Source organism: Oncorhynchus gorbuscha, linkage group LG10, assembly GCF_021184085.1.
Source record: "Oncorhynchus gorbuscha isolate QuinsamMale2020 ecotype Even-year linkage group LG10, OgorEven_v1.0, whole genome shotgun sequence".
NCBI lineage: Eukaryota > Metazoa > Chordata > Actinopteri > Salmoniformes > Salmonidae > Oncorhynchus > Oncorhynchus gorbuscha.
Genome location: NC_060182.1, coordinates 41,630,658 through 41,657,836, shown reverse-complemented (window position 1 = coordinate 41,657,836; position 27,179 = coordinate 41,630,658). Strand labels below are relative to the sequence as shown.

At 44.9% G+C, this 27,179-nt stretch overlaps 1 protein-coding gene across 1 annotated transcript; it reads left to right on the top strand.

Annotated features, from left to right (window-relative positions):
• The first annotated feature begins 1,208 nt into the window (after positions 1-1,208).
• On the top strand, positions 1,209-26,936 carry LOC124046116 (SLIT-ROBO Rho GTPase-activating protein 3-like). Its single transcript, XM_046366137.1, is given in 23 exon segments — positions 1,209-1,447; positions 2,713-2,916; positions 6,678-6,761; positions 7,159-7,330; positions 7,577-7,742; positions 8,085-8,147; positions 8,355-8,459; positions 8,551-8,679; positions 11,249-11,470; positions 11,564-11,665; positions 11,828-12,061; positions 12,219-12,303; positions 12,729-12,774; positions 12,868-12,967; positions 13,053-13,113; positions 13,236-13,313; positions 13,879-14,007; positions 14,150-14,255; positions 14,936-15,102; positions 15,105-15,307; positions 15,455-15,620; positions 25,414-25,462; positions 25,709-26,936. Coding segments are annotated over 18 exon segments (2,088 nt in total). The 5' UTR covers positions 1,209-1,447; positions 2,713-2,916; positions 6,678-6,700; the 3' UTR covers positions 15,167-15,307; positions 15,455-15,620; positions 25,414-25,462; positions 25,709-26,936.
• Positions 26,937-27,179: the final 243 nt, after the last annotated feature.

The window sequence follows — 27,179 nt, the reverse complement described above, 5'->3', positions numbered from 1 at the left end:
AATAAGGTTATCTTCTGTATAGCACCCCTACCTTGTCACACACAACTGATTGGCTCAAATGCATTAAGAAGGAAAGAAATTCCACAAATGAACTTTTATCATGGCACTCCTGTTCATTGAAATGCATTCCAGGTGACTACCTCATGAAGCTGGTTCAGAGAAACCCTGGCCAATATAAAATACATTTTGATTTGTTTAGAAAGAAAAAGAAAAACAATGGAATGAGTAGGTGTGTCCAAACTTTTGACTGGTATTGTACATTTTCTCAGAAAACTGGAAAAAGACTACTCTCTTTCATGGAAATAAAAATCATTTTGAGAAGTGTTTTGGTGATTGTGCACAAAAAGAAAATTTGGTTTAATGTTGCGTAGCTTACAGTTTCAGAATGAAACTCTAAAGAAGGATAGACTTCTTGAGAAAGAGGAAGAAATCAACTTAGCAATGCATCAACATTTAAACCAACATTTATACCATATAACATTTATACCGAAAACTACTGTCAAAACAAAATATAGATCAGTTAGAAGCCACTTTCAGTTAACAGTCCGCTATTTAATGTGTCTTAGTTGGAAGGGAGGGAAGGAAATACACAGGAAGTTAGAAGTGAGAAAGAAGAGTGTTTGACAGTTCTCAGCTTGTACAGCAATATTTTTTAGACATTCAGTAAAACTCTTCCCTTCTCTTAACCACAGGCAGTTCTGTAGTTCTGTTTTCGCGCATTATCTGGTATCTTCACACCTTGCAAAGGCATGACAACATTGTCACTTCACTCTGCACCATTGTTTCTGGTAAACAATATTTGCTATAAGAGTAAGCAAACTACTGCTCTCTAGTCATGCATAGTATCAGGATTATATCATGTTATATGTGGAGAACATGCTCGTTCAGTGAGATGATATGAATGTGTTTTGTCGTGACATGGTGGGTGGATTTGGCACCATTTTAGGACGTGTTACACAATTAAGTGCAATGCTCTCTTCAAGTATATTAGTTATTTAGAGTAAGAGATCGGTGGTAAGACTAAATACGGTAATTCTAAATGACAGCTCTTACTCTTACTCAGGCTATGTGTGTTACTTCTATACACATGAACTCATAGGGGAAAGTGGATGGAATGACGAGGGAGGGGAGAAGAGGGGGGTGATGAGGAGGAGGGGGTGTGGCTTGAATTAGAAGCTTTCACTCTTCACAACTTTTTCACAAGCTGTCACAGGATGTCTCCGAGAGTGTGTCAGGGGGCAACGGAACAGAGTGTGTGTGTCTGTGACAGAGAGAGAGAGAGAGCACCCAGGTGTAAGTCGCTCTGGATAAGAGCGTCTGCTAAATGACTTAAATGTAAATGTAAATGTGTGTATTTAACGTAAGGAGGAGGAAGAGAGAAGTTATCGTTTGGAGATGAATGTTACTCACTGTGGAAAAGAAGAGTATTAAAACTAATTTCAGCCAGGTAAGAATCACATTTTCATGACAGAATAACTAGGCCATTTATTTCCCATTTTGTGAGGTTACTTTTTCTCTACTTCCTGTGAATGTGGTTTATTTGCTGTTTGACAGTTATGAATACTGTATTTCTCAATTTGTATCTCACCCCACTGTGACCTTTATGTGTGGTTGTGGTTGGACCATAACCTGGGAAACACCTAATTAGTACATATGGCAATACATGTAACTATGACATTCATTATCACTGAAACGCTGCGTTTGCCTTGCAGCATTGCGTTGCAGAGGCAGTTGCAATGTGTTCGGTGTGGTGCGTCAATTTGATTTATCGATCGTATGCGTCACACTGTGGGCGTCGACACGACCTGACAAAAATGGTAGCAGAAGGTGAATGTTGAACTTCTGTTGCACACATATCCAGATGATGCTGTGTTCGAAGCGTGAGCCTTAGATCAAATCTAATTCGATCAGATACAGCAACTACAAAAGGGTCTTCCAGTTAAAAACTGACCAGTGAACGTCAGCTAAGAATTGGTACCCTGCTTACATCCTGATGATGATGGCAATAAACTCCAATTCCTGTTGGGTGATTCAATGATGATCACATAGTGAAGGAATGGAGAGAAGGAGAAAGGAACGGGTGACAAAGCTGTGAAGACAACGTGCTGCATGTACAACATCTGCTTTCTAAAAATGCATTTTCTTAAGCGAGACGACATGTGTTACAAATTCCAAATGGAGATGCAATAGACATATGGGGGAACCTACAGGCACATACATAGATCAACCGATAGGCATGCCTATCTGGACGGACTGAAGAAATCACAGGCAAAAGTTGTTTTGTTTGTTAAAAGAAATGAAAGGGAGTGAAATTGGGAAGACTGTAAACCAGCTGTGTGACATGTGGAAGTGAATTGTAAGTTAAGAGAATGCTTTTTGAAAAGAGAAGAGGAAGTTAGTTGCCAGTGAAGAGTGAGAGAGTGATAAGACAGATGGAGAGAGAGAAGTCAAGTGACTGGTTAAGGGAGGTCAAGTGAGTCCTAATTTGCTCGTGTGTGTGTGTGTGTGTGTGTGTGTGTGTGTGTGTGTGTGTGTGTGTGTGTGTGTGTGTGTGTGTGTGTGTGTGTGTGTGTGTGTGTGTGTGTGTGTGTGTGTGTGTGTGTGTGTGTGTGTGTGTGTGTGTGTGTGTGTGTGTGTGTGTGTGTGTGTGTGTGTGTGTGTGTGTGTGTGTGTGTGTGTGTGTGTGTGTGTGTGTCTGTGCCCCTGACACAGGAAACACCACCCCTGTCTTCCCCTTTCAAAAGATCACTAGAGGTGTCTCTATGTGACAGACAGACAACAGAGAGGCAGGACAGATGCCAATAATATGAACTACTAACTTCATGAAGGGCAATTCAAATGCAGTTCTTAACCATAAGTCCTGGCAGTGATCATGCACTGACTGATTAAGCTCTCAATCAAATCGTTCCCCTAAAGGTAACCGCATTCCCCATGTCCTCATTTTTCTATTTCTCTTTTTTCTCCTCTGCATTGTTGGGAAGGGCTCCTCAGTAAACATGTCACTGTTAGTCTACCAATAATACTAACTTCATAAATGGCGGTTGAACTGTAGTTAATTGATCCACTACTTCTCAGGCCTTTAACAGTGTCTAACATAACCAAGTAATAACCAGTCATCGAGGGGAAATCTGCAAACAGGGGAGACTTCCTTGTGAGATGCCAATGTGATATGTTGATGATAAAGGGGAAACAGCAAGAGCTGTGACGTAGTTAGCTTCAACCGTATTTGAGGATTCTGATGGGACATTGGTATAAACAGACCACGAAGCTATGATGTAGCCTGCCAGCGAGTCAGCCAGTGTGCAATAACAAACAACACAAATCCATAAAGACTTCTCTTTTCTCTCATCCACTGGACAAGTTAATGACTCGGGATCCAACGTAAGTGAATCCAACGTAGAGGAAGAATGGAAAATGATGTTGGATCATCAGATCACTATTATGCCAACAACACCTATGCTATTGAACAGAAAAGCAACATAGGCTGGCTGGGTCTGACTGTCATGAAATTATATAGTCATAAACCAGTAACTGTAGTTAATAGTTTGTAAACTGATATAATCTGCAAATCATGTCAACTAGAATTGAAGGATTATGTGTGCTGTGTCTTGTCTGGCTGTGCGTGGCAGTTGCCCCGAGACTGCCACGCAGAAATATCAGCCCACAGAGAGAAACAGGAGATTGTGACTCGAGTTTCACCATCAGCTGGAAGACTGTCCCTTCTTGGTCAGTGTGAGTGGAGGAAAGAGAGAGCGGAGGAGGGATGATGAGAGGCGAACCCTCAGTCTGCTGCTCTCCATCAGCTGAGACTGACCATCAGATTCAGGCACCATTAGCCCAAAAAAAATAGAAAGCAAATGATTTAAATGTATGCTCACTATATGATCTCACTATTACCATTGTGATCATATAGTCTACCTCAAATGTTGAAAGATAATTGAAAAAATGTCCCGAACAGCAATTGGCAGGGCAATTCAAGCAAAGCCAATATGCGGTAATAATATATTGGGCCTATAGCTTACTTCACAAACCTCATTGCTACAGTACTGTTTTTTGATTGGTTAATGTTGCATAGGCTTACCTTTTTAGGTAATGTATAAAACATGTATAAAACAAAATCTCAGCAGTAGATCTCGGCTTGCATTTTGATTTAAAGTGATCTTGACTCAGAAAAGGTTGGTGACCACTGTTCTCAAGTTGTCCCTGTTAACACTATCAACGTCTCCTTTTACTGTGGCAATTGTGATCGAATCGATGCCATATTAGCCACTTTCAACGCAACATACCGAAACAAAACAAACTACGCAAGAGATTTTGTTGTAGGCAGAACACATCCGAGAAGGATTCGATTACACACACTACTCAGCCCATAGACTGGTGCTGCCATTTACAGTGCCTTCAGAAAGTATTCAGACCCTTTGACTTTTTCCAACTTTTTGTTACATTACAGTCTTATTCTAAAATGATGGGGTACACACACTACCCCATAATGACAAAGTAAAAATCGTTTTTATTTTAATTTTAGCAAATGTATTAAAAATAAAAAAACAGAAACACCTTATTTATATAAGTATTCAGACCCTTTGCTATGAGACTTGAAATTGAGCTCAGCTGCATCCCTTTTCCATTGATCATCCTTGAGATGTTTCTACAACTTGATTGAAGTCCACCTGTGGTAAATTCCATTTATTGGGCATGATTTGGAAAGGCAGACACATTTCTATATAATGTCCCATAGTTAACAGTGCACGTCAGAGCAAAAACCCAGCCATGAGGTCGAAGGAATTGTCCGTAGAGGTCCAAGACAGGATTGTGTCGAGGCGCAGATCTGGGGAAGCGTCCCAAAGTTTACCAAAAGGCACATTGGAGATTACCAAAAGGCACATAAAGACACTCAGACCATGAGAAACAAGATTCACTGGTTTGATGAAACCAAGTTTGAACCCTTTGGTCTGAATGCCAAGCGTCACGTCTGGAGGAAACCTCAACCATCCCTATGGTGAAGCATGGTCGTGGCAGCATCATGCTGTGTGGATGTTTTCAGCAGCAGGGACTGGGAGACTAGTCAGGATCGAAGCAAAGATGAACGGAGCAAAGTACAGAGGGGAAAAAATGATTTAATCCATTTTAGAATAAGATTGTAACGTAACAAAATGTAGAAAAGGTCAAGGGGTCTGAACATTTTCCGAATGCATTGTACATTGAACTGGACTGTGTTTACAGCATGATCAGTCGTGAGTAGATGCGCTTGTTTTGAGATCAAAGTGAGAGCTGCATATAGCCGCGTGTGCACATTTAGTTAATATCCTTTACTTGTTCCTAGGTCGTCATTGAAAATAAGAATGTGTTCACAACTGACTTGCCTGGTTAAATAAAGGTAAAATAAAAAAGTGAGTTATTAGCCCAGTTATAGATCACTTGTAGTCAGCAATAGGGGAGTGATTGCTTTCAACAGGAGCACAAACGTGTAAATTACTAGACATCTTTGAAAAGCGAGTCAGATAAAGAGCTTTTTTTGTTGTATTTTGAGACAGACTTGAATAAGCTAAGTAGCTAATAGGCAGAGGGTACAGTAGCACGATGTGTCTGATCCTCTGTAATAATGTTATGGGAATAATAATTTGTTTTATTTTGTAATGTAGTTTCTTGCATCAAACAACACAACAAAATTTTCAGTCACCTCTTTGTCTGACAGACAAGTGGATAAACAGGTTAATGTCAAGCCCTGTATGTTTCTTTTTTTCAAAAGTCTCATGGAATGTAAGATATTGAACACCACACATTTGTTGCTACTGTAAACTGAATGATAAAACAGCTATTTCCATGTTAAAATGTTATGGGATGCATTGTTTTTGATGATAAAGCCACTTTGGTAGGCCTACATTATGATCAAATTGCCACAATAGCCTACAAGGCCACTGTTAAAACTGTAACTTAAAGTGGGTACATCCTCAGAGTTCACAGTAAACGCATAGAATTTTCACCCGTTCAAGTTTGCGACCTGAAATGTGCTCGGTGCCGAAAAAAAGAGAGGGAACATTGGTTACAGTTACTAAATCTATTAGTGAAAACACCCGTAGCTTGTAAAACGAACATCCCCTCGGTGACAGTACTGTGTACCATGTGGCGGTGGCAAATTATTATTTATAGAGCAGCTGAAATGTTTCTGCTGCTATTTTTTGCACAGCATATGACAGTTATGCAGCAGCGGGAGCAGAGCGGCGCGTTACATGCCAACTGGCTTTCTACGCAGCTTGGCTGGCTTGAACTAGATGTGTTACAGTAAGAGAATACTGTTTACAGTCACTCTATTTCAGTCAGTCTATCCCAGGCTGTCTATCTCTAATACGTGGATACTGTGGAGTCCGTCGGTCTGCATTGTAAACAAAGAGTGTCACAGAGCGTTGTTACTAAGTGTTTGGGACATAATGCATCAAGACGCAGCAGGGTAGTGTACACTACAAGTATAGACAGAAAGGTTTTCAAGAGTTAGGTCAATAATCAAGTGGACTTTGTCCCGGATGAAGGGTCATTAGCTGCACACATACATATACTCTCTAAGAAGCATGGGTACAGTGAGGGTTTTTGCCAGGAACTAGGTAGCAGGTTGGTTGTAAGGTTTCAGGTTGAACTATCGCAGAAAACCTTGTGGAATTATTGGCATCTCTTTGCAACAGGGTTTCACCCTGCCAGAGCAACAATGACGTCAACTGTGAAGCTGAGAAAAGTGGGTGTTCTAGACTATGACACACAAATCAAAGGTAAGGGAACTCCTCGTTACTGTTTTTACCCTCTAACTTTACTCTACTGTACTGCTCATATTTAATGTTTCTCTTCTCTCCGCCCTCCGGTTGGTACATCAGAGTTCTAGTTCCATGCATGTCTGTCTAGTCACAGACTGAGTCCATATTAAATGCTTATTGACTGTAAACACATTGGACTCAATGGTACAACACAACCGTCACCTTCGGCATTTGGTTGAAGGACATGGAAGTGTAGAACTCAGTCACTATTCAAAGTCAAAAAACAAAATGGAGGCATCCCTCTGTATATCTCTCCACTTCCCTCTTTCTTTCTCTCTCCTGCTCTCGCGCTCTCTTTCTCCCCCCCCCCTCTCTCTCAACTACCTCCCTCCCACTCTCCCGCTCCCTCCCCAAGAGGTGCGTTGTCAGTTGTTGGACCAGTTGAAGGTGTTGGACCTGCAATTGGAGCAGAAATCTCAGCAGCTTCAGGACCTGACAGACTACCTGCGAAGACGCAGTGAGATAGAAGGGGAGTATGCACGCTCGCTTGACAAATTGTCCGAGAGGTTCACCTCCAAAATCAAAAGGTAAATTGCTCCAAGCTCTGTTCGTGCTATGTCTGTTAGTCCTATGGTCATTGAGTTGGCAAGGTGTCACAAACAGATCAGGGATCAGGCTAGAGTTGAGGTGGTCTTTGTGTCTCTGAATCCACTCTACAAATGACATGTTTCCCAGACACAGATTAAGCCTATTCCAAAAAACTGTGTTTTAATTTCCATTCTAGTAAATTTATGGTTAAACCATGGCTCTTTCCCTGTGCCTCTATCTTTCAGGAAGGAGCCCTGTAGTGGCCAGTCTGTGGCCCAGTGTTGGCTGGTGCTCTTGGCTCAGACCAGACAGGAGAGCAGAGACCACAGTGGTCTGAGTGAAATCTGTAGGACCACCCTAACCGAACCCCTTACTCATTGTCTGGACATCACACAGCGCCTGGCCAAGAGGGTACTGCTCCATCTTCATTTGATTAATTCAGCCAGGATAGTCCGCTCAGTAACATTTGCACTATTTTACAGGGAGTCCTGGGGAGTCATATTCCTATGTCTAATCTGTACATTTCTCAATCTCTAATCTGTCTCTATCTCCATCTCCAATCTGTCTCTATCTCTAATCTGTCTCTATCTCCATCTCTAATCTGTCTCTATCTCCGTCTCAATCTCTAATCTGTCTTTATCCCCATCTCTAATCTCTCTCTCTCCATCTCTAATCTGCCTCTATCTTTGCCTCGGCCTCTGTTTCATTCTCCAGTCATCTAACACATTTACTGGTTGATCTCTTTATTTCCAGAGTAAAGATGTCTGTACCCAGTTACAGGATGGTCTACTGAAAGTCACCACAGAGCTACAGACAGTAAGTCCAACATGTGTGGGAAACAGACACCAGTTAAGAAACAAAGTATGACATATTTTCTCAAATAGGACACGGTGAGATATAAAGTAGTGGTATTGGTATTTGCATGATATGACGTGTTGATGGAGGTTCTCTCTCTGTGTGTGTGTGTGTGTGTGTGCGTGTGTGCTTCAACGTTTGTGTGTGTGTGTTTCTCCTGGCTTGCAGGCATGGAGGACCTACTACCAGTACCATTCAGATTATGTGTCTGCAGAGGGAAAGCTGAAGGAAGCAGAGAAACAGAAACAAGGCGCTTCTAAGAAGATAGAGAAAGTAAAGAACACCTCACATCCCTTTTTTCAAAATGTGTGTGTGTGTGTGTGTGTGCGTGTGTGTAATGGCTCATTCCGATGTGTGTTTCCAGAGACAGTGTAAAGTGCAGGAGATTCAGCTGAAGTGCACCAAGGCTCGAAACGACTACCTCCTCAACTTAGCTGCAGCCAACGCTTCCATGAACAAGTACTATCTCCAGGACATCTCCTCACTCATAGATGTGAGTGGTGCTTCACAGTTGCTGTCAGGCGCCAATAGGGAAGACACTGGATTGTACTGAAAAGTACCAGCCATAATACACAATGACTGCAATGCAATGATGCAAACTCAGCGGCCTTGTGGTAAGAGTGTCTGCCCTGAGATTGGAAAGATGGAAGTTCGATCCACGGCCGAGTCATATCAGAGATTGTAAAAATGGGATCCGAGGCGTCTCTGCTTGGCACTAAGCATTAAGGAGATAGATTAAGGGTAAGGCCCTGCGATAGACTAGCGTCCTGTCCAAGGGGTGTACTTGGACATCACACTACAGAAACAAGAGATAGGCTCCTGCTTCTATGAGCCGTTCTGGCTCACACAAGCCAAGGTTTACTACAATACTTTACAATACAATGTGCATCCAACATGTTATCTACAACCAGGGTTGGGGTCAAGTCCATTAAATTAAATTAAATTCAGGAAGCAAACTGAAATACGCCATGAAAGTGACGCGGCAAGTAGTTTGGAATTTTTGTATGCTTTTTGAATAGCCTTTAATGGGCAAAAATGTAACGCAATGCTCTTCAGCACAAAAATGTCATAAAAGATGTCTGGCAGAAGTACATTTATCCATAAACAAAAATATAATTTTAGATTTACGCTACCGGTCAAAGTTTTAGAACACCTACTCATTCAAGGGTTTTACTTTATTTTTTATATTTTATACATTGTAGAATAATAGTGAAGACCTCAAAACTATGAAATAACACATATGGAATCATGTAGTAACCAAGAAAAGTGTTAAACAAAATATATTTTATATTTGAGATTCTTCAAATAGTCACCCTTTTCCTTGATGAGTTCTGCACACTCTTGGCATTCTCTCAATCAGCTTCATGAGGTAGTCACCTGGAATGCATTTCAATTAACAGGTGTGCCTTCTTAAAAGTTAATTTGTGGAATTTCTTTCCTTCTTAATGCGTTTGAGTCAATCAGTCACTTTCAGACATGAGGGTCAGTCAATACAGAACATTTCAAGAACTTTGAAAGTTTCTTCAAGTGCAGTCGCAGAAACCATCAAGGGCTATGATGAAACTGGCTCTCATGAGGACCACCACAGGAATGGAAGACCCAGAGTTACTCAATGTTAGTGGTGTCTGTTTAACAGTCTGATGGCCTTGAGATAGATGTTTTTCAGTCTCTCGGTCCCTGCTTTGATGCACCTGTACTGACCACGCCTTCTGGATGATAGCGGGGTGAACAGGCAGTGGCTCGGGTGGTTGTTGTACTTGATGATCTTTATGGACTTCATGTGACATTGGGTGGTGTAGGTGTCCTGGAGGGCAGGTAGCTTGCGCCGGGTGATGCGTTGTGCAGACCTCACTACCCTCTGGAGAGCCTTACGGTTGTGGGCGGGGCAGTTGCCGTACCAGGCGGTGATACAGCCCAACAGGATGCTCTCGATTGTGCATCTGTAAAAGTTTGTGAGTGCTTTTGGTGACAAGCCAAATTTCTTCAGCCTCCTGAGGTTGAAGAGGCGCTGCTACGCCTTCTTCACCACACTGTTTGTGTGGGTGGACCAATTCAGTTTGTCCGTGATGTGTACGCCAAGGAACTTAAAACTTACTACCCTCTCCACTACTGTCCCATCGATGTAGATAGGGGGTGCTCCCTCTGCTGTTTCCTGAAGTCCACGATCATCTTCTTTGTTTTGTTGATATTGAGTGTGAGGTTATTTTCCTGACACCACACTCCGAGGGTCCTCACCTCCTCCCTGTAGGCCGTCTCATCGTTGTTGGTAATCAGGGAATTCAAGGCACACTTAACCAGCATGGTTAAGCTGGTTAATGACTACCACAGCCTTCTGCAGTGATACGCCATCCCATCTGGTTTGGGCTTAGTGGGGCTGTCATTTGTTTTTCAACAGGACAATGACCCAACACACCTCCAGGCTGTGTAAAGGCTATTTTACTAAGAAGGAGAGTGATGGAGTGCTGGAGTGATGACCTTGCCTCCACAATCCCCCAGCCTCAACCAAACTGAGATGGTTTGGGATGAGTCGGACCGCGAAGTGAAGGAAAAGCAGCCAACAAGTGCTCAGCATATGTGGGAACTCCTTCAAGACTGCATTCCAGGTGAAGCTGGATGAGACAATGCCAAGAGTTTTTAAAGCTTTCATCAAGGCGAAGGGTGGCTATTTGAAGAATGTCAAATATAAAATATATTTTGATTTGTTTAGCGCTTTTTTGGTTACTACATGATTCCATATGTGTTATTTCATAGTTTTGATCTCTTCACTATTATTCTACAATGTTGAAAACCCTTTGAATGCGTAGGTGTTCTCAAAATTTTGACCGGTAGTGTACCTTATTTGACTGCATTTTCATGGATTTCTTGAAATAATCTTGAAGTCCATTCAAAAGACCATGGACATGAATATTACGTAGGAACGAGTCACTAGCATGACGTATTCCAATTCAAATGTTTCAGTTTGCTTCCTGAATTGACTGTATTGAAATGTATTTGACCCAAACCCTGCCTACGACATAAACACATCGTCTTATCCCAGTGGCATCTCTCTGTGTCTCTCTCAGTGTTCAGATGTGGGCTACCACCTGTCTCTGTCCCGTGTGCTGTTGGCCTACCTGTCCAGCCGGTCCTGGGATCAGCAGAACTTGAGTGTAGGGCTGCAGCAGCTCCAAAGTGCTGTGTCTGGACTGGACCAGAGTCAGGACAGAGACAACCTGCTACAGACACACACCAACACCTTCTGTCTGCCCCTCCGCTTCCACTTCCAGCCACACGACGGAGACCAGGTAGGGTGTGTGGCTTGTGTATCTCGACGTCTCATGTCTTTGCTCCCACCTGTCTGATATCCCCTGATTCTTCCCTGTCCCTGTTCCTCTCAGGTGTTTGAGGTGAGTGCAGAGCAGGAGATTAGGGGTGAGATGGAGACCAGGTTCCAACAGCTACAATCTAAACTCACCGGGTTCACCCAGGAAATGGAGGAGGTAAAGTCCAGTCCACCCAATCAAATGGATAAAGCCTTTATCAACTGTTGACACAAAATGCTTTACAGTAACCGGGCCATGGCTCCCTCAAAAGCTTAAAATCGACCTTGTAGTGGATAAGATGGATTCCAATATATTCACTACACACTTTCTCCCTCCTAGGCAGATAAGACTCTACGGGCGGCCCGCGTTACCCTGCTGGAAGGTATCAGTGATGATGACCTAGATCCTCCACCCTCCAGCAGCCAGACCCAGGGCTCCCAGGTCCATCTTCAGTCCCCGTCTCAGAGCCAAGGTCAGGGGGGAAGCAATGAAAGCCTGGCCAGCAGCAGTGGCAGACCTAGTCTGGCCAGACGCAGAGCCAACCTGCAGGAGACTGAGATCCTCTACTGTACTGTGAGTCATTATTAAACTGACGTACACATAAGGGTCAGGCCAAAAGTAGTGCACTATAATAGTGGGGGTTACGGTAATGATGAAAATGAAATAGAAGGAAATGACGGTAGTGCTGATGATGATGACCTTTTTGAATTGTGTTTGATTCTACTCTCAGAAAGTGAAAGAGTATCTCTGTAAAAGCGCTCTGGTATCCAAACTACAGGCTAAACACGATCTGCTTAAAGTGGCTGTAGAGAAAGGTACAGCACTAACCACTTCTACAATACGAGAGCTTGGGACGATACGTTTCTATCTGCATTTTTGTCCAAATGTAGTTATTGACATCAGCCTTGTTCTGTTCAGTGGTCTCTACTTATACAGTACTCTAAATGCCCCAATTTATGTTGTAAAGTTCAAAAGAATACAAGAACAAAAATAGCGGACACCATTTAAACCCAATGAGGGTTCTGAACATTAAAGGCAGAATCCTATTTTTTCAGATAGAACCTAATAGTTCCAAGCTCTTGAATACACACACAACCGTTCGGCATGACTTTGTAGTATAGCCTCATATACAGTACACTCATTGTTGTTCCTTAATTGCCCAAGTGTCATTTTGGCTCTTCATTTCCTGTAATGCAGCTGTCACAGCTATCCTAATGGTTGCTTTTTCTTCCCTTCCTAGCTGAAGCAACCAATGGTCATCAAGCCAGGTCGAGTTACATTCCTCTGTAAGACCTTTATAACTGCCTCATAAGAGTAACATAACAGTTTAGGGCACTGTCTCATAGTCAACTGACTAGTGTGTCTTCTCCCCCCTGTAGTGGGAACTCCAGGAAGTCTGTTCGTGCGAGGATGGAGGGTCAACCTATAATCCAGTTCACCCACAAACTCTTCACTGGAGACATGCTCTCGTTCATAAAGGTGCCGGCCTACTGTTGCTTTCTGTCTACATCTCATTCTCCTCCTTGGTATCCTGATTTCAATCAACTTCTCCCAATATTCTCAGGCATCGGGCCAAGAGATCCCAGTGGTTGTGGAAAGCTGCATTCGCTTCATCAACCTCAATGGTGAGCCATTGTTGTGCATGTTTGGTGCATATTGATGCTGTATATTACAAACAGCTAATGGACTGTAAGCGTGTATCTATGAAGGTCTTCATGTCTGTCTGTCAATCAATCCTAAACTGTAGGTCTCCACCATGAGGGTATCTTCAGAGTACCAGGGTCTCAGGCCGAGGTCAACAGTCTGAGAGATGCGTTTGAGAGAGGTAGGCCCGTCTGCTGTCCCTGTCTGCCGGTTGGTCATTTATTGGAATGAATCTTGTCCGGGAGGCAGCTCTGCAGGGTGGTCACTAGTTGGCCTAGCCACAAAGTAATACAATCAGATTTGAAACCTAACCCTAATCTTAACCACGCTGCTAACCTTGTCTAACCCTAACCTTAATTGTTTGTTTTTATACGATATAGCCAATTTTGACTTTGCGGCTAGCCCATCTGGCAGAAACCGCTCAGCGCTGCCTCCAGGGCAATATTCATCCCAATAAACATCAACCTGCTCCTTGCGTGCTGCTCTAGCTGCTTCTAGTACAGACCTGGGTTCAAAGTATCTGTTTCAGATCATTTGTCTTTACTGGATTAAGCTGGCATTGGGCTAAATGTAACCAATGGCATAGTCCCAAAATGGCAAGGCAGGCTCAATTGAACAGTCAGAGCATTTAGATAGAAAGTTAATTTGATTTGAACCTAGGTCTGGTGTCTATGGAAGCCGTAGTCCAGCGCTGTAGTATTGATCATTAATAATGGTGGGCAATGTGCCCTTGGTGTTCCCTGTAGGAGAGGACCCCCTGGCAGACAGCAGGTGTGACATGGACTTAGTTGCAGGAGTACTGAAGCTCTACTTCAGAACCCTGGAGAACCCTCTCTTTCCTCAGGACAGCACCAGTCAGCTCCTGGAGTACGCAGGTAAGTGTGTGCGTGGGGGGTTGGGTGATTGTATGTGTGAGGGTGGGTGGGGAGTGGGGGTTGTTTGAGTGTGTATACGTGTGCATTGGGTAGCTTTTCATATGCTTTTCCTTAATCTCCTTGTTGCACCCAACCCTTCCAGAGATTGATAACGAGACAGAGAGAGCAGCTCAACTCAAATCGGTCATCTCCTCCTATCCTCCACCTGTCATCATCGTCATGAGATACCTCTTTGCATTCCTCCATCAGTAAGTATCTTTGTTCTATTTCTAAAACATTGTCCACCAACAAACACTTATTTGGGATTTTTTACCTTCATTGTCAAGAGGAACTAACCAAACACTTACCAGACTTACCACAAAGCCCTTGCAAATGTCAGTATTGCAAAGAAAACCCTCTGTTTAAAGAAGAGAGAAGCAGCCATTTGATGAGATCGCTCTTTTCTAAAAACACAATCAGGTTGCTTCCCAAATGGCACCCTATTCCCTATATAGGCTCTGGTCAAAAGTGGTGCACTACACTTACAAAAAAAGGGTTCCAAAAGGGTTCTTTGGCTGTCCCCATAGGATAACCCTTTTTGGTTCCAGGTAGAATTATTTTTGGGTCCAGGTAGAACCCTCTGTGGAAAGGAATTTTTCATGGAACCCAAAAGGATTCTGCCTGGAACCAAAAAGGGTTCTTCAAAGGGTCAGGGAGCTATTTGGTTCAGCACTAAGAGCTTGAACTGTGACATTTCAGCTGTCTTATTATGTTATTCTTCTTCTTCTTGCCCTCTTCTCCCTTTCTCTCTCTGTCTCCTTCCCTCTTTCCCCCTCTTCTTCTCTCTTTTCCTCCCCTCCTCTCTATCTGTCGCTTTCTCTTTCTCTCTCCCACTCTCTCGCGCTACCTCCCTCCCTCTCTCCCCTTCTATCTCCCCCTCTTCCCCCAGTGTATCCCAGTACAGCGATGAGAACATGATGCAGCCCTATAACTTAGCCGTGTGCTTCGGCCCCAGTCTGGTGCGAGGGTTGCAGGATGAGGATGTTGTTACTCTACAGCCTCAGATCAACTCTCTGGTGAAGGGCCTCATTTTGCAGCACGAGAGCATCTTCCCCAGCCCGACGAGCTACAGGGACCGGTGTATGAGAAATGCATGACGCTGGAGCAAGACGACTGGTGACAGAAAACGCATAGATAAATGGACAGCGACCTAGACAAACACACACGCAAGCACATACTCAGGCACATACACTTGATGTTGATCGTCTGTGTTTATTTTGCAGTGAGGAGGGAGAAGGGGATTCAGAAATCCTCAGTAAAGGTGAGAAGGAGCAGGCTGCTAACTTCATGTGTGTTTGACAAAGGGATATTGTTTTTCCATCTATGCTTTATGAGAAACATAAACCCGAAATCTTGATTGATGTGTATTGTCCCAGTCCAAAAAATGTTATAACTCTTTGTGATCCAGAGTCCGAGTCAAAGGGAGAGCGATTTCGATCCAATAGCAGCTGCAGTTCCAGACCATCCCCAGCAGGAGGGAGTGTGTCCCTTAGAGAAAAGTTCACCATACAGATCCCCATAGCAGGCCCCGCCTTACACGGCAGGCCCCGCTCCCCCCGCTACACACGCAAAGAGTAAGTACTGTCGTGTAATCAAAGTTGTCTGGATGTGAGTAAAATAGCTACTAACGGTGTATCCTCATGAAGGCACATTTATTGCTATTGTCAAGTTGCTTCATATTACAAGCCACATGAGAGAGAAAGATGCTTTCCTCACGAACTGCTAAATTCCCACAGGCCCTCATTAGCAAATGCCCAATCAGGATGCAATATTCAGAACACCACATCTTCCCTTTTCAGAGAACAAAGATTAGACTTCCTTTGTCTCAATAGACCTCAAGGGATTATTTTGCTCTTATGTCAGTAGGTCTGTTCCTGCATAGTTATTCTAGAACATTTCTACATAGTCATGAACATATTTTCTGTAAACTTTAACCCAAAAGGTCTCATTTCTTTAAACATAAATCTACCCCACAGGTAAGTTAAAACTGTAAGAACTTGACAGCTGTTGTTTTGTCTTATTTATTGGTTTTAGCTCAGTAAGATTGTGGTGCTGCATGTTCCCTCAGCACTGTTCCTGTGACTTTTGAGTCAGTCACCCACACCTGTGTTCCAGGTGGGAGTCTGCTGAGGTCACTGACTCGGTGACTCTTGTTGAAACCTTGCTGTACCTCACTCATTCTCTCCTTTTCATTTGAGCTGACAGCAGCTGTGTTTGGGTGTAATGGGTCTAGCAGTGATGGGAGTGTTGGCACTGTGGTTTGAAGCTTTTGTCTCATCAGCAGTTGCCATTCTGGAGTAGAGTTGACTGATAGGCCTGCAAAGCAAGGTAAGGGTCAGCTGCTTTCTTGAGGAGGTTCTTCACCGTCTGAGCTTTCTACTGCTGGACTGCTGGTGACATGGCAAAATCCATACTCGGCAGCGAAGTTGGAAACGGATCTTCCGGGGAACTGAGGCCCATTGTCCGTAAGCAGGACCTCAGGTACCCCATGGCGGGCAAAGATGGACTTCAGATGAACTACGACGCCCGCAGACTTTGTTAGTGACAGGTTTGCGGTCTCCGCATACCTTGAGAAGTAGTCCACCACTAGCAGGTAGGTGGTGCTTTTCAGAGTGAACAAGTCCGCTCCCAGTCTTTGCCAGGGTCTCTCTGGAAGATGTGACGGCATGAGTGGGTCTGTGTGGTTTGTGCGCTCTTTGATGCATGTCCTGCATTGAAGCACAAGTTTGTTCATTTGCTGGCTGGAGTCCAGGCCGCCATAGAGCCTGTTGTGTGCGTTCTTTGCACTTGATGACCCTCGTGCAGCTTAGTGAGGTCATCATTTTGTAAGGCTGATGGAGTGACAAGTCTTGTTCCTTTAAACACAAGACCGTTGTGCACTGTGAGAAAAGCGTGTTCTGCCCAGTACAGTTTCAGCGGTCCTTCGCATCCGCTTAACCCAGACCATCCTTCCTGACACATTGTTATGATGTTTAAGCACACACTGTCGGCTTAGATTTGTTCTCTCAGATTGTCCATGTAGGAAACACTCGCTGGAAGCTGTTCCATGATGGCATCCACATATATATTTGTGCTCTCCATGTGCTCCTTTTCTGCAGCAGTAGCTTTGGCTTTGAGCAAGTCAACTGCGTATCTGCAGTCCACAGACTTTCCACTGACATGAGCAATCTTGTAGGAATATCTCATAATCTCATTCTGAAGCGTTGGATTGGTGGAGGAAGGTGTCCAAGGGTTGGTTCCCCAGAAAGCTCAGGAGCGGTTTGTGATCAGTTCCCAGCTGAAAGTGTTGACCGATGAAAAAGTCTCTGAAACTTTCACATGCCCATGTCAGCCCCAGAGCTTCTTTTTCCACTTCAGCGTATCTCTGCTCGGTCATTGTGAGAGACCAGGAGGCGTAGGCAACGGGTCTCCATTCCTCGCTCTTTTTCTGCAGCAGCACTCCTCCTAGTCCGTAGAAAGACGCATCAGCTGACACCTTGATCTCTTTGTTTGGGCTGTACAGGGCTAGCACGGGTGTGGACGTCAGCTCCTCCTTCAGCTCTTTGAAGGCTCCCCCAGTACCAGTGTTTTTTTTATCTTTGAGAGTAAGTCTCGTCCTTTTTTGCAAGCAGAGGGATGACCTTTCACAGTTGGTTCACAAATCCTAGAAAACTCTGTAGCTTGCTGATGTTGGATGGCTCCGCACTTCCTGACAGCCTCTGTCTTTGTTGGTTCGGGCTGTACTCCTTTGTCCGAGATAATGTGGCCCAGGAACTTCACTTCCTCCTTTGACTGGTCACATTTGCCCATGTTCAGAGTTAAGCCGGCTTTTTCCATCTTCTGCAATGCGGCATGAAGTCTTGCATTATGCGCTTCCTGAGTTTGGCCCCAGGCCAACAGAACATCTATGTGACAGACCACACCTTCCTGGCCTTCAGTGACCTCTGTCACCATTCTGTTCTGGAAGTGTTCAGGTGCTGAAGCGATGCCAAAAGGCAGACTGTTGAAGTTGTAACATCCGAAAGGCGTGATGAAGGTTGTTAGCTTTACTGACTCCTCGGCTAGCGGGATCTGCCAGAAGCCCATGTTCAGTTCGAGCTTGTGAAAGATCTTCGCCCCGGCTAGTGAGCCAAAGTTCTGCTCGACAGTGGGAAGTATGTATTTTTCTCTACACACTGACTCATTGAGACTGGTGAAATCAACACATATCCGCACATCCCTCTTCTTCATTGGGACAACCACCGTGCCGGCGCACCAGTCCGTGGGCTCCTCCGCTCTGGTGAAAACCTTTCCTGCGCTCTGCTCTAGCTCACTGTGTCACCTCGCAGGCAACTTTGATGCTGTTTCACTTCTTCCGTTTGCCTTGCCATCTCAATGGCTCTCTCTAGTGTGAGATCTGTATCTAGCTGCATACGTTCTGACAGACGCACGTCTGCTAACCCAATGACTAGCCTGTCTTTAATTAGTTAATCATGCAAAAGTCCATAGTTGCAATATTCTGCTAGGGCATATAAGGCTGTGACAAAATAATCCACTGTTTCATTCCCCCCGGTCTCCACATGTTAAAGCGGTCTCGCTCATAGATCACATTCTTTTTCACAATAAAGAATGCATGAAATCTCTTATTTGTCCATACTGCTTTTGCTCGAGTTTGTTTAGGTTTAGACCCTTACAAGACGTCCTCTCTCATACAGTACATGAGAGTGTTTACCTGGTTCTTCTCGATAGATTTGTGAAGATTCTCCCGCAATTACATTTACATTTAAGTCATTTAGCAGACGCTCTTATCCAGAGCGACTTACAAATTGGTGCATTCACCTTATGACATCCAGTGGAACAGTCACTTTACAATAGTGCATCTAAGTCTTAAAGGGGGGGTGAGAGGGAATACTTATCCTATCCTAGGTATTCCTTAAAGAGGTGGGGTTTCAGGTGTCTCCGGAAGGTGGTGATTGACTCCGCTGTCCTGGCGTCGTGAGGGAGTTTGTTCCACCATTGGGGGGCCAGAGCAGCGAACAGTTTTGACTGGGCTGAGCGGGAGCTGTACTTCCTCAGTGGTAGGGAGGCGAGCAGGCCAGAGGTGGATGAACGCAGTGCCCTTGTTTGGGTGTAGGGCCTGATCAGAGCCTGGAGGTACTGAGGTGCCGTTCCCCTCACAGCTCCGTAGGCAAGCACCATGGTCTTGTAGCGGATGCGAGCTTCAACTGGAAGCCAGTGGAGAGAACGGAGGAGCGGGGTGACGTGAGAGAACTTGGGAAGGTTGAACACCAGACGGGCTGCGGCGTTCTGAATGAGTTGAAGGGGTTTAATGGCACAGGCAGGGAGCCCAGCCAACAGCGAGTTGCAGTAATCCAGACGGGAGATGACAAGTGCCTGGATTAGGACCTGCGCGCTTCCTGTGTGAGGCAGGGTCGTACTCTGCGGATGTTGTAGAGCATGAACCTACAGGAACGGGCCACCGCCTTGATGTTGGTTGAGAACGACAGGGTGTTGTCCAGGATCACGCCAAGGTTCTTAGCGCTCTGGGAGGAGGACACAATGGAGTTGTCAACCGTGATGGCGAGATCATGGAACGGGCAGTCCTTCCCCGGGAGGAAGAGCAGCTCCGTCTTGCCGAGGTTCAGCTTGAGGTGGTGATCCGTCATCCACACTGATATGTCTGCCAGACATGTAGAGATGCGATTCGCCACCTGGTCATCAGAAGGGGGAAAGGAGAAGATTAGTTGTGTGTTGTCTGCATAGCAATGATAGGAGAGACCATGTGAGGTTATGACAGAGCCAAGTGACTTGGTGTATAGCGAGAATAGGAGAGGGCCTAGAACAGAGCCCTGGGGGACACCAGTGGTGAGAGCGCGTGGTGAGGAGACAGATTCTCGCCACGCCACCTGGTAGGAGCGACCTGTCAGGTAGGACGCAATCCAAGCGTGGGCCGTCGCCGGAGATGCCCAACTCGGAGAGGGTGGAGAGGAGGATCTGATGGTTCACAGTATCGAAGGCAGCCGATAGATCTAGAAGGATGAGAGCAGAGGAGAGAGAGTTAGCTTTAGCAGTGCGGAGCGCCTCCGTGATACAGAGGAGAGCAGTCTCAGTTGAATGACTAGTCTTGAAACCTGACTGATTTGGATCAAGAAGGTCATTCAGAGAGAGATAGCGGGAGAGCTGGCCAAGGACGGCACGTTCAAGAGTTTTGGAGAGAAAAGAAAGAAGGGATACTGGTCTGTAATTGTTGACATCGGAGGGATCGAGTGTAGGTTTTTTCAGAAGGGGTGCAACTCTCGCTCTCTTGAAGACGGAAGGGACGTAGCCAGCGGTCAGGGATGAGTTGATGAGCGAGGTGAGGTAAGGGAGAAGGTCTCCGGAAATGGTCTGGAGAAGAGAGGAGGGGATAGGGTCAAGCGGGCAGGTTGTTGGGCGGCCGGCCGTCACAAGACGCGAGATTTCATCTGGAGAGAGAGGGAGAAAGAGGTCAGAGCACAGGGTAGGGCAGTGTGAGCAGAACCAGCGGTGTCGTTTGACTTAGCAAACGAGGATCGGATGTCGTCGACCTTCTTTTCAAAATGGTTGACGAAGTCATCTGCAGAGAGGGAGGAGGGGGAGGAGGATTCAGGAGGGAGGAGAAGGTGGCAAAGAGCTTCCTAGGGTTAGAGGCAGATGCTTGGAATTTAGCGTGGTAGAAAGTGGCTTTAGCAGCAGAGACAGAGGAGGAAAATGTAGAGAGGAGGGAGTGAAAGGATGCCAGGTCCGCAGGGAGGCGAGTTTTCCTCCATTTCCGCTCGGCTGCCCGGAGCCCTGTTCTGTGAGCTCGCAATGAGTCATCGAGCCACGGAGCGGGAGGGGAGGACCGAGCCGGCCTGAAGGATAGGGGACATAGAGAGTCAAAGGATGCAGAGAGGGAGGAGAGGAGGGTTGAGGAGGCAGAATCAGGAGATAGGTTGGAGAAGGTTTGAGCGGAGGGAAGAGATGATAGGATGGAAGAGGAGAGAGTAGCGGGGGAGAGAGAGCGAAGGTTGGGACGGCGCGATACCATCCGAGTAGGGGCAGTGTGGGAGGTGTTGGATGAGAGCGAAAGGGAAAAGGATACAAGGTAGTGGTCGGAGACTTGGAGGGGAGTTGCAATGAGGTTAGTGGAGGAACAGCATCTAGTAAAGATGAGGTCAAGCGTATTGCCTGCCTTGTGAGTAGGGGGAAGGTGAGAGGGTGAGGTCAAAAGAGGAGAGGAGTGGAAAGAAGGAGGCAGAGAGGAATGAGTCAAAGGTAGACGTGGGGAGGTTAAAGTCGCCCAGAACTGTGAGAGGTGAGCCATCCTCAGGAAAGGAGCTTATCAAGGCATCAAGCTCATTGATGAACTCTCCGAGGGAACCTGGAGGGCGATAAATGATAAGGATGTTAAGCTTGAAAGGGCTGGTAACTGTGACAGGATGGAATTCAAAGGAGGCGATAGACAGATGGGTAAGGGGAGAAAGAGAGAATGACCACTTGGGAGAGATGAGGATCCCGGTGCCACCACCCCGCTGACCAGAAGCTCTCGGGGTGTGCGAGAACACGTGGGCGGACGAAGAGAGAGCAGTAGGAGTAGCAGTGTTGTCTGTGGTGATCCATGTTTCCGTCAGTGCCAAGAAGTCGAGGGACTGGAGGGAGGCATAGGCTGAGATGAACTCTGCCTTGTTGACCGCAGATCGGCAGTTCCAGAGGCTACCGGAGACCTGGAACTCCACGTGGGTCGTGCGCGCTGGGACCACCAGATTAGGGTGGCCGCGGCCACGCGGTGTGGAGCGTTTGTATGGTCTGTGCAGAGAGGAGAGAACAGGGATAAACAGACACATAGTTGACAGGCTACAGAAGAGGCTACGCTAATGCAAAGGAGATTGGAATGACAAGTGGACTACACGTCTCGAATGTTCAGAAAGTTAAGCTACGTAGCAAGAATCTTATTGACTAAAATGATTAAAATGATACAGTACTGCTGAAGTAGGCTAGCTGGCAGTGGGTGCGTTGTTGACACTACACTAATCAAGTCGTTCCGTTGAGTGTAATAGTTTCTGCAGTGCTGCTATTCGGGGGCTAGCTGGCTAGCTAGTAGTGTTGTTTACGTTACGTTGCGTTAAAAGAACGACAATAGCTGGCTAGCTAACCTAGAAAATCGCTCTAGACTACACAATTATCTTTGATACAAAGATGGCTATGTAGCTAGCTATGTAGCTAGCTACGATCACACAAATCAAACCGTTGTGCTGTAATGAAATGAAATGAAAATGTGATACTACCTGTGAATGCGACCGGGTTGTTGAGTTCTATTCAGAAGACGTTGGCTAGCTGTTGGCTAGCTAGCAGAGTCTCCTACGTTAAGGACGACAAATAGCTGGCTAGCTAACCTCGGTAAATTAAGATAATCACTCTAAGACTACACACTCTAAACCTTAAACAACACTATTATCTTGGAACGAAGATACGAGACAGCAAAGACAGCTATGTAGCTAGCTATGTAGCTAGCTAACACTACACTAATCAAGTCGTTCAGTTGAGTGTAATAGTTTCTCCAGTGCAGCTAATCAGTGGACGTTAGCTAGCTGGCTAGTGAAGACTACGTTAGGACGGCGAAATACGATAATTACGCAATTATCTTTGATACAAAGACGGCTATGTAGCTAGCTGAGAAGAAATTGCTAAGATTAGACAAATCAAACCGTTGTGCTATAATGAAATATAATGAAAAAGTTATACTACCTGCGGGAGCGAAGCGCCGATGCGACCACTCGCTCCAATGTCTTCCATGCTGATTAGCCTCCTCGATTCTCCCCCCAAAAGCTTTCAACCAGGTGCTGTAAGCTAAACTCTGTTCGTAAGCCATTCTAGTCCACTTCTAACACCATGTAGCGTAATCAAACCTGTCTGTATATGAGTAATATAACTACTAACGGTGCATCTTTATGAAGGCACATTTATTGCTTTTATTACTTCATGTTGCTTCACATTACGAGCCACATGAGAGAGAGATATGCTTTCCTCATGAACCCCTACATTCCCACAGTATATGGCCAATCAGGATGCAATATGGAAATAACACCACAAGTACCATCAAAGATATTTCACCTATTACTGTGGTACCTGTACCACTGAGACTTTAAACCACATTGTAGCCCAGTGTTGGTCAGTGCCGTTTAAGATAATATAATAATAATAATATATGCCATTTAGCAGACGCTTTTATCCAAAGCGACTTACAGTCATGTGTGCATACATTCTACGATGGGTGGTCCCGGGGATCGAACCCACTACCTCGGCGTTACAAGCGCCATGCTCTACCAACTGAGCTACACAGGAGGAATATTTTTTTCCATGAGCATGGCCTTTTTTCTATTACAGCATATTGGATGACTGTTATTCAAATTCCATTCACCCAGTTCAATTGAACAGTAATATGTTTAGACTACTACATGATACTCAAATTTTCCCTATACCCATCATGAGGTTGCTACAACCTAGCCTATGAATGAAGTTTACAACGTAGTCCCACACAGGTCGAGGGAAATTTGAGGTGACAAACAGTAACACATTCAATGCCGCCTTGCACACTTGCCTACGTCTAGATGATATAGGGTGTAATCATTAATCCAACAGTTATAAACCAGTTTCTATTGGACAAATTCCGGTATGTTTACCCCAATTTTGTCCCGTTTGCTTCCGTTTAAGAAAAGTTTTTCAGTCAGCGGAATGAATACCCAGTTCACTTTCATAGCAGCCAGATTGTATTCCTTCTCGCATCTATGTGATCTCCACCTTTCAGCTTTTCCCTTCGCTTGTGGACTTCAATGCACAACACATCAGCAGTATGGCGAAGAACCTCTCCAAGCCAAACCAGATCATAAACACAGCCTACATCATTGTCACCATGTTAGCTAAAGTAACATCATAGTCAACATAGATAATAGAACTAACGCGTTAGTAAACTCACTACAATCATGCAGTAACGTTACAGTGTACAGTCAGTAAGCAGTTTAGCACTTACAATGGCGGGCCCCAGAGGCAATAAATGAGGAAAACCAGATACAGTGTTGTGTTGGATAGTCACAGCCAGCTAGCTTTCATAGCATCCTCTGTTTGAGCAGGGTGTTTGAGTAGGCTAAACTACCTAGCTGCATTTGCAAAGTAAGTCAAATCAAATAAAATGTATTTATATAGCCCTTCGTACATCAGCTGATATCTCAAAGTGCTGTACAGAAACCTAGAGAGGAACCAGGCTATGTGGGGTGGCCAGTCCTCTTCTGGCTGTGCCGGGTGGAGATTATAACAGAACATGGCCAAGATGTTCAAATGTTCATAAATGACCAGCATGGTCGAAATAATAATAAGGCAGAACAGTTGAAACTGGAGCAGCAGCACGGTCAGGTGGACTGGGGACAGCAAGGAGTCATCATGTCAGGTAGTCCTGGGGCATGGTCCTAGGGCTCAGGTCAGTTGAAACTGGAGCAGCAGCACGGCCAGGTGGACTGGGGACAGCAAGGAGTCATCATGTCAGGTAGTCCTGGGGCATGGTCCTAGGGCTCAGGTCCTCCGAGAGAAAGAAAGAGAGGAGAGAATTAGAGAACGCACACTTCGATTCACACAGGACACCGAATAGGACAGGAGAAGTATTCCAGATATAACAAACTGACCCTAGCCCCCCGACACATAAACTACTGCAGCATAAATACTGGAGGCTGAGACAGGAGGGGTCAGTGAAACTGAAAGTGAAAAAAATTGACAAAACCTCTATCTTTCGCTCTCGCTTTTCCTTCATTTAGGAAGAAATTAATTTAACTGTTCAACTATTGTCTTTCTCTCTCTTTGACTCAACTACTCACCATATTTTATGCACTGCAGCGCTAGCTAGCTGTAGCTTATGCTTTCTGTACTAGATTCATTCTCTGATCCTTTGATTGGGTGGACAACATTTAAGTTCATGTGCAAGAGCTCTGATTGGTTAGAGGATGTCCCCTGGAAGTTGTCATCTTAATTACTGTGTAAGTCTATTGAGGGGGGTTAGAACCATGTCTCCTAGGTTTTGTATTGAAGTCAATGTACCCAGAGGAGGACGGAAAGAGTTGTCCTCCGGCTACACCATGGTGCTACCCTACAGAGTGCTGTTGAGGCTACTGTCGACCTTCATTGCAAAATAATTTGTTTTAGTCAATTATTTGCATCCACTGCTGTAGCCATAACTTTGGTAGTAATATGTACCATCTACTCTGATATTCACAGGGTATTTTTACTAGTTATTGTGTAAGTCGCTTTGGATAAAAGCGTCTGCTAAATGGCATTTATTATTATTATTATTATAAATTGTAGTGACCTAAATAAGCTTAAGCGGGGGAACTGAAATTCTCTCTTTGCCCTCTCTGTTTTTCACAGAGCCCAAGACCTGTCATCCAGTGAAGATATAACAGTTCAGGTTGACAAGGTCTGACATGTTTTTCATTAAGCTAATATTTAATATTTAATTTCTGTAATTACCGGCAGCAGCTGTTGCAATTACTGTTGTCATTTTTGAACTCACTAAGCGTGCATAATAAGAGGTTTGCGACCACGCTAGAGGGACTCCACTTCGGTCCAGTGAAGAAAAACATCTCTGTCCTCTATTCTTCTCTTTTTTTCTTCCCTTCATCATTGTCCCCCTCCTCCCGTATTCCCTCTTTTCATCTCACAGGAGGTCTGCCGCCAGATGAGCTCTGTCTTCAAGGAGCTTATCGCTCGACAATCATTCCCTCCTCCATCCTCCTCCACCCCCCCGGTCACCTCGTCCCGCTCTTCCCAACCTCCTCCAGAGCAGAAGAGAGGAGGGGTCGGGCGCAGAAGGGAAAGACCTGTTTAGATCTGACCAACTGGACTGGTAAAAAGAGAGAGGGGACCATCCATGGCTCGATGGATGAATAAATGAATGAGAGGGAATGAAAGGAAGGAGAGAGACGAAAGAGTCAAGAGACTTAGACAAGATGACACAGTTTAGGTTGACAGGTTGTGACAGCAGCCTTTGACAGTGGGATTACAGATGGCTGGGTTACAGGAAACGCAGTCAGTTCACTGTACTGTATGAGTCTGCTCAGACAGCAGCCTTCATTGTGAAGCCTGTGAATGGACAGTCACAGACAAAAGGGTTTGACTCCTACTGTGAAGCCTTTTGTTAGTGTGTTTGATACAACACACCCCAATGACCCCACTCTGATTTTCACTGTAGGGCTGTGTCCCCCTTCTCCACACTTTTCCCAGTGTGCACTTGCACAGTCCCCGCCATGGATTTGAAAAGCATTGGGTTGTAAGCTTTAAGGGGATTCTTGCTATTGCAAGTGGACAGACAGGTTTTGATTCCCACTGTGAAGCCTTGTTTTTGGTTAGCCTGATCCCAGATCTGTATGTGGGACCAGGCTGTGTTTGATAGAACCCCAGTGACCCCAGTGACACACTCCAGTGACCCCAGTGACTTTCAATGCTACACAGTCAATGGCAGATTTTGAGTTGGTATATCATAACTTATTTTACCCACAATGACTTGGAATGTACACTATTATCAGTGTTGTTTGTATTCTATGCTCTTGTGGTTATGGGCCTATGGAGGCCCTCTATGCCCAATGTGTGCAATGCCAACACCAAGACAAGCGCTCACTATCTGATTTGGTCAGTTCACGGTTCATGTTTGGGTAGGTCTATAATTATGAACATTCAACGGCCATATGGTCTTTATCGTAGAGATCCTATAAGACATATGTTCTATCAACTTTTATCAGATGACATGTCCATTTTTAACCTGTACCAGCAAGATCTCCTGTCTGTGATTGAGTCATTGAGCTACTTATAACGATGAACTTTTAAATGTTGTATTGCTATTTTTATATTGTTTTCTGAATCTGATGATTGTTTGAATAAATGTTTATGTTGAATTTGTTCAGAATTTCCCATGTTACTGTAGGTCTGTACTTCACATTGTACTAGATACTGAGAAGATATTTGCAGTTAGACATTTGCTCACAAGGTGGCAACACCAACTCACAGAGAGGATGCAGTATGTTTGTGTCCTATGTTGTAGGAGGACTGTGTGTTCTGGATGGGGGAAACTAATGGGACATGGCTGATGTGCAAATGATTTTTCATTTCTGAATTGGTTAGGGTTTGGGTTAGGGAAG